At 44.4% G+C, this 10,128-nt stretch overlaps 1 protein-coding gene across 2 annotated transcripts; it reads left to right on the plus strand.

Moving 5' to 3' along the window:
• The first annotated feature begins 310 nt into the window (after nucleotides 1-310).
• rab11fip5b (RAB11 family interacting protein 5b (class I)) lies at nucleotides 311-8,979 on the plus strand. 2 transcript variants are annotated; one of them, XM_079556314.1, is made up of 6 exons: nucleotides 311-1,058; nucleotides 2,052-2,569; nucleotides 3,420-3,993; nucleotides 5,209-7,431; nucleotides 8,006-8,141; nucleotides 8,394-8,979. In XM_079556314.1, the coding sequence occupies exons 1-6, from the start codon at nucleotides 679-681 to the stop codon at nucleotides 8,649-8,651; spliced, it is 4,089 nt and encodes a 1,362-aa protein (XP_079412440.1). In that variant the 5' UTR covers nucleotides 311-678; the 3' UTR covers nucleotides 8,652-8,979. The 2 variants fall into 2 exon arrangements, with proteins under 2 accessions (XP_079412440.1, XP_079412441.1); XM_079556315.1 differs by lacking the exon at nucleotides 5,209-7,431.
• The last annotated feature ends 1,149 nt before the right edge of the window (nucleotides 8,980-10,128 follow it).

Genomic DNA, 10,128 nt, shown 5'->3' on the forward strand with positions numbered 1-10,128 from the left:
ACCAAGCATGCCACATGACGTATGAAAAAGCAGTCCTGACGTAGGCTACACTGTCTGATAACCAAGTAAACCAACAGCTCGCGTTTCGCATTTTGACACACGCACAGCCCAGTCAACACAAACACATGAGCGCAATACCGTTTCTCGCCGCATATCAAAGTGAATGGTCAAGGGAGGCGCTGTTTCGCACATTGCAAAATGCTTGCAAGATATTTTTCTTCATAAAAGTGAGGGGGACGGATCCAGGTGAATGAAAATCTGGGTACGTCATGTCCCCCCCGTCCCCCCCGCTATCTGCGCCCATGCATCATCCCACCTAGGCCTGTTTCGTCGAGGAGGGCGGGCCATGAGCGCAGCGTGCACATTTGTAACGGTGCTGCGATGAGGACATGCTGCTACAAAACGTGAACTTGGGGCGATTATCCGTCCGCTTCTCAGCTAACTCGATTTGCATTGATTGAATTTGAAGATGGCACGCAGCGCTTCGACATCGGCATAGCTCCAGTCTCGTGGTCGCTTATGGTTCCAGGGATTTGGGGGGACTCTGCAGAGGGGGTTTGGCGCAGCACAAAAAGAAACAGTGGTGCAACATGACGAGGATTATTGTCCGTTCAGGTGGTAAGATTGTATTGTGAACTGTGCGTATTTTTGGACAGACACCCATTATAACGGATCAAGATGATGTCACTGATCGATTTGGACGACGACCAGCGTTGGGTGCCAACGCATGTGAATGTCACCGTGCTGTGTGCCAGGGGACTACGCACCAAGAGCAAGCACGGCAGTCGCTACCTGTACACTATCATTCAAGTGGGCAAAGAGAAGTACACCACAGGGCTGGTAGATAAGGCCGAGGTGCCGCAGTGGAACGAAGAGTGCTGTTTCGAGCTGCTGCCGGGCATCCTGGAGGATGGAGGACGCAGCTCTTTCCCTCCTGGCAGCGGGGACTTGGTGCTCACGGTCATGCACCGCGTACTCATCGGTCTGGACGTGTTCCTGGGACAGACCATCATTCCTCTCGATAAAATCTTTCAAGAGGCGACGTGTCCTAGAGATGAGTAGGTCACGTGTATTGATTCATATAGTTATCTGCTGACACCTGAGCAAAAGTTGTTGAGTCATGACTTAAAGGTCCTCCTTTGGCATATTGTAATCTCAGACCATTTGTGAAAATAATACTGTGCACATACTTATCAAGCATTTGTATCAGTTTCATGAAGTTGCAGGCTAGTTTTCTGTCTGAAAAGACCCTGAAAGTTGTGAAACATACATAAACTAGTTAACTTCTTTCATTGCTTGTCCCTTTTTCATTGTTTGTAAATGGGCAAGTGTTTGAGGTGTTTTACAGTGGGTTCAATGAATATACTGTATGTGTTTATCCCCAACATATTCACAGTCACAAATTGTTTTGTGAGGAAAAGGAAAACAACTTTTAGCAAGCCTAACCTTATTTTGGTCTAGTCTGATTGATCATTTAAAGATGTAAAGCATAGGCAAACCTGACTTTATACTATCAAACAAATTCATAATATAATAATACATTTAGTACAATGTCATTTGCAGAATTTAGATGCAAATATAATCCATAGGATTTACAAGCAAAACATATTGTACATTAAATGCGCAGTAAAATCCTGTCTGTTAATGCTTTCTGTGTGTTATAAAACTAGTGATAAAACAAAAGTCACCAATAAAAGACATGTGAAACATTTGCAGTTCAGAGGCGCTGGATTGAGTAACACATAGGCTCCATCTGGGTTTGATTTGTTCCTCCCTGCCTCCTCTGTTGCTACAGAAGCCCTGCTGTTAGTTCTGCTGCTCCTATATCGGCCTTAAAGAGTCCACATATTGTCTGTGTCCAGGTGTACAAGGGTACATCTTCAAAAATGTATGCCATTTCCTGCTCTGGGGCCCCAAAAAGTTTGTTTCCAAAGACAGTGGTTTGATCCAGCCCCCATTCTCCACACATTATGTAACACATGCTCAGTGTGGCCAATAGGGAGTCCATGTTTTTTTTATCTTGTATGATATGAATATTATTTGTGTTTTAGGTGGTTCAAGCTGCATTCTAAGGTGGGCCGAAAGGAGAAGGAGCGTGGCGAGTTACAGGTAACGGTGCAGTTCACCCGCAACAACATGACGGCCAGTATGTTTGACCTGACCATGAAAGACAAGCCGCGTTCTGCTTTTGGCAAACTCAAAGACCGTGTCACCGGGCGGAAAAGGGGCGACCAGGAGTCCTCCTCTGCCATTGTCCCGGGCCGATATGCTGCACTGTCTGCATCCACGGGACAGTCCTTTGGCATGGACATGGGAGGGGTGGCCCAAGAGGTGGAGGTGCCCGAGGAGAAGAGGAGCAAGATGAAAGATTTCTTCAAAGGGAAGCTTCGCAAGTCGTCAGACACCCGGTCATGCTCCTCGCTCGCCTCCGATAGCAGCCTGTCTTCCATGGCCAGTGACAACCCTCCTCCCAGCCTGGACCTGCTGTCTGACCCCCCCAGCTCTCCCATCTACACCAGCAAAGTCCGAGTGGAGCCTATCTACGGGGAGGCAGACTTGGCAAGGAAAGGTAAATCTCAGGAAATTTACAAACTGTAACTCTCCAACTACAGGTCTAAACATCTTTGTTCACACATAAGCCTTGGTCAGTGGTTCTCAAACTGTAGTACATATATATATACACCACATCGCAACTCTGCTGGGAGCACACGAGCGATCGCGATGTCGTCACATCCGTTGGCCGTGGTAGGCATTTTACATTTTCATATTTGATAAAAATGTGATCAAAATCCTATGATCGGCAAAAACAATGTCCATAAACAGGGCATTGCTTCTCTTGCTCTGTAACAGATCTATCATTTTATAAACCGAGTTTAGAGACCATCAGCTGTTGCCTACCATTCACCAAAACATCCGGCGAAAATTGCGGAAGTAAACAATAACAGCGATCGCTCGTGTTACCAGCCTCCGTGGAGTTGTTTGAGCTTTGACTGCAAGTGGCCAAAAATTAGCTTGGGTCTTTTCCCAAATGCTTTACTTTGATGACCCACTGCAATAATATTATTGTCAGTGTCTAGCTGATCATTAGGAGCATTTTTGCTGTCACTGGCTTGTTTGTTTATGTATCACAGTTTCCCAAGAGCTAAGTTGCTCTTGTGTCGTAGCATCATAAAACCTGGAATGTCACACAATGTGGCTTAAATTTAGTCCAATTAATGTCTATTTTATAGCCTCTTGGCATGATTAAGTCCTGATTTGATTGTGTTCCTGGTTGTAGAGAAACGTTTGTGATAACGCAAGAACAATGTGGCACTATGTTCTGAGAAAAGCTACCATTACTATTTTCCTCTGTTTACAAGAATATGAGACAATGTACTCCCTAATGCAGTAAATTGTTATAAATCTTTTTCTCCCTGCAGTGCTCACCAGCCAACACACTACAAAGGTGCTGACCCACAAGCGTGCTCTGAGCGATGAGGCCAGTAAGATCACCACGGCCGTCCCTCGCTCTGTGGAGTCTCTCAAAGGCCAGACCATGACCCAATCCAAGTCTTCTCTGTGCATCAATGGAAGCCATGTCTACGACTCGGAGCCCTTAACCCCCAAGGTTTCAGGGCCTCTGCCGTCCAAACTGGTGTTGCTGGAGAAGTGCGCCCCTCTATCCCGCTCCCTCCAGAACCTAACCAAAAAAAGTGATGAGAAGAGTTTATTTTCTGAAGGTCGCCGTTGGTCTTTTGACAAAACCAAGAAAGAAGAGAAAGATGAAGACAAAGGTCAGTCATCTCCTCCGTTGCAGAAGTCGCCCAATCAAGCAGCGACTGTTTCTTCCGCCACAGCATCACCAGAGAAAGGTAGGAAATTTCGGAAGACGCTCTTCTCTGGAGGGAGGAGTGACTCTCTGCCCACCAAATCGGAGTCCCCACAGGCCACGCCCACTTCGGAGGGACGCCTCCGAGGCTGGTTCAGCTCAAGCGACTCCCAGAACAAGCCAAGGTGAGTCAGGGTCACGGCCACTAGACTCCGGTGTCAGATCAATGCTAAAAGCCACATGAAAGCTCTGCTGGGTGTCTTAAGTTTAGTGAATTGATTTAATAGATTTTCCCATCTCACAGCCTTGCTGTATCATCACCACATCATATAGCAATGCTCCATATCAGCTTTGTGTAGAAATGCTTTGTCAAAACTTGCATCCTCTAAAGAATACTCACCAGACGGCTCAGAATGTCTAATGTGCATAATTTGTTTTTCTGCTTGATTGTTTTGCTTCTGCGCTTTGCCTTTTTGAATATTATTTCAATTTATATCATTTGGACACTTTTCTATCTGTCATTTTGTCATTTTGCAGTTTGAGTGCAAACGTTGTGCTCCATTTGTTGACTTGGCTCCAGTGGTGGGTAGAGTAGCCAGAATGTTAAAGTTACACAAAAGTAACTGAATTTCCCCAAATTATTACCAAAATAAGAGGAGAAAAGCATTGAATAACTGTGCATCTGATTTCTGTTACAATTTTTTACAGAATTTAAAAGACAAAAGAAAAAAAAATCTCCAGAGACTTGGGGGGGGGGGGGGGGGGGGGAGGGAAGAGGCCCTTAAGGGATGACATTTATGTATATTTAATAGTATTGTTCAATGTCTTATTTGGCTACATAGAAAAAGACACGAAATAATTAAGAGAATGAAAAAGGTCCGCACAGCAGATGTTTCTGGCCACATGTTCATGTCTGATAAAAGAGCATGTGTCCGGAAACATCACAAATGTTATGCATTAAAAAAAATTGAGAGCTCTAATTGCTGTGCGGTCCATTTTTCATATTCTTGATGTCTTAACTCACAGTCAAAATGAATCTCAATGACTTTCATGTTCCTTAAAAACTTTAGTGTGTCAGGTTAGACAAGTGTAGCGGGGTCACCGATGTGTTCACTGGTTTAATACAAACAATAAATAAATGAAACTATGTCAACAAATCGGTGGGAGGTAGAAGAAATACATACAATCTAGATAAAGCCTTTGTTGCTTATCGACTTACCTACTGTTACTTCAAATTAATAAGTAACGCATAGTACTGAAGTGGAAAGTACAGTGTGATAAAACGTCTCTTAGAAGTACTCTCCAAAAAGTTACTTGTCGAGTGTGTAACTGATTACAACCCACCTCTGCTTGGCACATCCTTAACTAAGAGGACTGTTGTGCCCTATTTTCCTCCACAGGCTGGAAGTTTCTCCTAAGGTAGAAAGCAGCTCAGACGTACCCCCTCCCTTGCCCGCCCGCTCCCCTGTGCCCCCCCTGCCTCCCGTGTCCCTGATAGAAGGAGACCACGCCAACCCCTTCACCACACCTCCGTCCTCCTCCCCCTCATCCACTCCCCTCTCTCCATCCAATCCCTTCTTTTCGCACCTGCAGCGAAACCCCTTTTTCGAAGAGCTTATTGAGTCCCAGAGTCCTCCCATCACACCCGCCTCCCTCTCTGACTCCTCTCTCTTTCATTACACCGCGGCGCCGTCCCAGGGCTACACGTCCATTTCCTACAACGAAGCTGCGATCATAGCTTCTTCCATAAAGCGTGAGCGCCCCAAGCCAGTACCTAGGCAGACGTCCCTTCCTGCTTTGCTCCCTAAAACCTCCAATCCTAGTGGTCCCTCTGGCCCTCGCTCCCTGTCAGAGAGTGCAGAAGAATGGGAGGAATCTTTTGATGTCTTCGCCTCTAGTAGAATCAACTCACCTAAAACCACTTCTCAAAGTCGAACCCCTATCCAGAAATTGGAATCGGCAAAATTGACGCAAGCGCAAGACTTTCAACCAGCTGGACTGCCACCTTTGCCTCCGAGAAGACCCTTAAGAACGGCAGTCAGTGAGATCTACTCCGACGGCTGGCTGCATCGCGGTCAAGAGCTTGCAGTGCACAAAGAGGCGTATTTGCTGTCGCAGACTGGCGTGGCTTCGCGACAGCATGGAAAGGAAGCGGAGTGCAAAAGCAATGGGCCCGGTTTCTCCAAGGACCTGCAACTACCGGGCAACAACAAGACTTCCAACATTCAACCATCCATGCGTGCGACCTCGCCTGGATTTGCAACCGAAGAGAAGTTAAAGTACGCGCCTCTGCAAGATGACTTTGATTGCTGGGGTGGTATGCTGTTCGAACAGGACTTGTACGGCCGCATGTGCACAGGGAAGTACGTGCCGACTGCCGCCAACAGCCATCTTTCGCTCAGAAGTGAGATACTTGCGGCAGAGAAGAAAATGTCAAAGCCCTCTGGATCTACAAAACGTCTTGGAAGTGAAATGTCAGTGGAAGACCATTTGCAAATGCCACCTGCCGTTTCTAAACTCGATGTACCTTTAATAGACTGCTCTCCTCCACTAGTTGACGAAACACTAGAATGTCCATTGACTCCTATGGAAACATGCCTGGACAATAACATAACTTTTTCTCTTACTTTAGGCGATTTGAACATGAACAACTCCGATTTCGGTTTTATCGACTCCGATGGGTCTTCACATTCTGATGTTGTCGATTGTTACAAAGGTCAAAACGGTTTAGGCAGGGCTTTACATGCAAGTAATCCAGAGTCGCAACGGACCACACCGGAAGAGATTTTTCATTTAAAGGACACCTACATTCCCGAGATTAACTCTTCTTTCGAGATATCCACTAATACATTGTCCAATATTTCATCAATAGGACCGGACACATGCCAGGACTGCCTCTGTGACTTTCAGAATGTTTCACTAAATGGAAACGCCAGGGTTACAGTCAAAGAAACACCTAATGTTGAAAGCAAACAGGATTCAGTAGACAATGATCTGATCAAGGCTCAAACTTCCGTTGATGATAATGGTAACCTACAAGGAAAGGTAGTTAGTGCCCGTTTAAGACCCAAAGGGGTGACCAATGCAAACAGTAACAGTAACAGTAATAGTCCACGTAACCAAAGCAAACATGGCGATGGAGAGTTTGAGCAATTTTTGTCTCTTGTTCAAAATATCTCTCAGGAAGGGCCGCTGTCGTATCAACCCAGATCAGCCCTGGTTACTATGCGAGCTTTAGATAAACATATAGATTTGATTGTGAATAATATTAAGAAAAGCGGGCAACAATCGACAGCAAAGGCACCTGCAGAACACAGCGCTGTGAAACAGGATTCACTGATGAGTTTTGAAGACTTTCATGCTAAAGTGGCCCCCGCCTCAAGAACTCCTTGTAGACTTTTATCAGAACCGTCTCCTTCCATTCCCTCTGCACTCTCATTGACAGCAGACCATCAGGCTAAGCTCTGCCCTCCCTCTGTCTGTGGTCCTTCCTTTAATACTTCGGTCACCACCTTCACCTCCTGCACCACCTGCACCCCTGACCAACCCCTGGTTGATGCACATCACTCACTTTTGCCTGAGGAGACCCAACCAGCTAGCAACCTGCCCCAACAGGAGAGCAGGTGAGAGTCATAGCACCAGGAATGACACATGCACATGCTAAAACATCCTTTTAAGGCATTTTATTTGCATCACTTTGAAAGTTTCTTTGCTACTGGCCTGGCTGGTTTGACATTTTAAGTTTGCTACTTGCATCCAAAGTTTTGGATGCTCTGTGCCGCACAGTTTTTGGCTTTGCTCACGGTTTTATGTATATATAAAAATATGAAAATTATATCTCAAATTTGTTGCCAGCTTTCTTACATCTTGCTGTTTTGCTGTAATAACGAAAGCAATTTACAGAAATTATTAAATTCACAACATTTTGAATTGTGAATCAAAATGCTGAGGTAAAGTATGTATGAATCCAAGTTTACCTTAAAATGTATTTTACACAACAGAGAAATATGTGAGTATTAAAATAAAATTATGAGAATGTGACATCTAAGGGTTCTTACATTAATATACAAGAATATAGTGAATTCAACTAGAAACCCATATACACACACACAAGTGTGTACAGGATTTGTGCAAAATCAAACAAACTAATGAAACACAAAAATGACAACAACTACCACTGACATATTTACTTTGCAGAACTCACCCAGTGAAGCCATTAACCTCCAGTCAATCAGAAAAGAAGGAGGGTCGCTCAGTTTTGGAGATGCTCAAGTCCACGATCAGTCCCGGTCGGGCTTCCCAACTGGCCACAGCCGAACCTGAAAAGGCTCCGGTAATGTCCAACACCACAACTCTCTGTGTCTCTATGTCAGTTTAATTACAAAGGAGACATTTGTATTAAAAGCACAAACTATTGCTATAGTTATAGTTTATATTTTCCTTTATGTTTCTCTGTTTGTTTTGTTGTCTTTTTTCAGTCACTATGTGCAAAGTCTAAATCTGAAGCAACATATAAAATCACAGTAATACAACTTAAGGCTTGAACATAACCCTTCGTCATGGCCCGTCCTGTGTGTGTTTACAGGAGGTGACAGTGGACGTGTCCCAGTACCAGGACATGACCAATATGGAGCTGATCTCTCTACTGCTACAGCAGGAGATGGACATGCAGAAGCAGCAGGCGACTTCCGAGCGACAGACAGCCCAACTGGAGAAGTGTGAGCTCGAACTGAAAAAGGTCAAAGCACAGGTCCGCGATCTGGAGGACTACATCGATAATCTGCTGCTGAGGATCATGGAGCAAACGCCCACTCTGCTTCAAGTGCGCACCAGGCACAAGTGAGCACACAGCGGGCTCTCTGTATGTAACACTGTCAAGTTTAAAGGGACTGAATTTGGTGTCACGAAGAAACAAAAGCACCACAGGTTTTCCCATCACAAATACTGCCTTGGGTATCGGACACTATTCAGAAATACAGAAAATATGCATGTTGGTGAGTTACTGTGCTAATTTGGCAAAGAAACACTTCCAAATCAGAACAGATGGTGATTCATTATATTCATGATTAGAATAAGTTAGTCATCAGCTGTTTATTCTGTGGTTTTGCTGCTATGCATTATATGTAAATGATAATTACACAACTTACAAGTTAGGAGTTAAGTACATTTTGCCCAGTCCACGAGTTCTGGACCAGGTAAATTTGTCTTCTGTATTTGACCCTTCATTCTATGATATTGGGGCAAACTATCAGGAGCTGTTGGCGATCAGGGGACCCTTCTCAATTCCCGGATTTTAAGCGACATGTAGGACAATGGACAATCTACGAGGAGAATTGGCCCCATTGCACTTGCTTTGGGTTGAAGGGGGAAACGGGAGCGGTAAAATCCATCTAGATATTGTGAGAACATACACAGTTCACACAGAAGGCCCACACACTGTTTGGAAATCTATCTTGCTGTAAGAAAAATGTACTACCACTGAGTAGCCGGTCCTAAGAATGAGTTTACATGTGTTATCAAAGATGTGTTTTATTAACAGCAAAAAGCAGGGTCCCGTAGTAACATTAATGACATCCTTTTGTTGGAGGCCAAATGAAGATTTTATTTGTTTGCACTTTAAGTTTATAACGTCTATATTATTTTATTTACATGTTTTATATTCACAAATGAATGTTTTAATATATAAGTGCGTATGTATGTGAATAGGCTATGATAGAACTAGTTTGAGTGATAGCCTATGCAAATAATGTAGCAACATGAGACATTGTAGCAAACCCATGTTCCTCTTGTCTGTAACATATTGACCTCTTTTTTTTGTTCTTCAAACCACTGCTAGAACCGCAAGGCTTTCCCTGACCACGGTACTGTAACAAATAAAGTGCACAAGAATTCCTGTGTCTTCCCGGCCCTTTAACAAACGACAACTCTTTGACACTTAAAGGAATAGGCCGCCGTTTTTACATACTAAGATATGTTCTTACCTAACCGTAGCCGAGTTAATATATACCCGTCTGGTCTTTGTCCGTGCGCTCTGTCACGCAAACGGAGCACATAGGCACGGTACTATATTGTGAGGCGTAATGATACGAGGAGCACAACGTCCGCGCAGTAACTCCTAAAGACTTCCCCCCGCTCACTTCCGTCAATAACCTTTAGGAGTTACTGCGCGGACATTGTGCTCCTCGTATCATTACGCCTCACAATATAGTACCCCTTTTTATCTGCTTATAAAATCGACATGTTACATTTCTGTGTAAATATACTTCGCATGAAAACACTTCACGTAACTTTATTTAAATAGGGAACACGTGGAAGAGCTT

The sequence above is a fragment of the Gobius niger genome (genome assembly GCF_951799975.1).
Source record: "Gobius niger genome assembly, chromosome: 5".
Lineage (NCBI taxonomy): Eukaryota > Metazoa > Chordata > Actinopteri > Gobiiformes > Gobiidae > Gobius > Gobius niger.

What these genes read in the sequence shown, in the direction of transcription:
- rab11fip5b (XM_079556314.1), top strand. Translation starts at nt 679, where the DNA reads ATGATGTCACTGATCGATTTGGACGACGACCAGCGTTGGGTGCCAACG. An exon ending in GACTCCCAGAACAAGCCAAG is followed by an intron (nt 3,994 to 5,208) that starts GTGAGTCAGGGT and finishes TTTCCTCCACAG; the next exon opens with GCTGGAAGTTTCTCCTAAGG. An exon ending in CCGAACCTGAAAAGGCTCCG is followed by an intron (nt 8,142 to 8,393) that starts GTAATGTCCAAC and finishes GTGTGTTTACAG; the next exon opens with GAGGTGACAGTGGACGTGTC.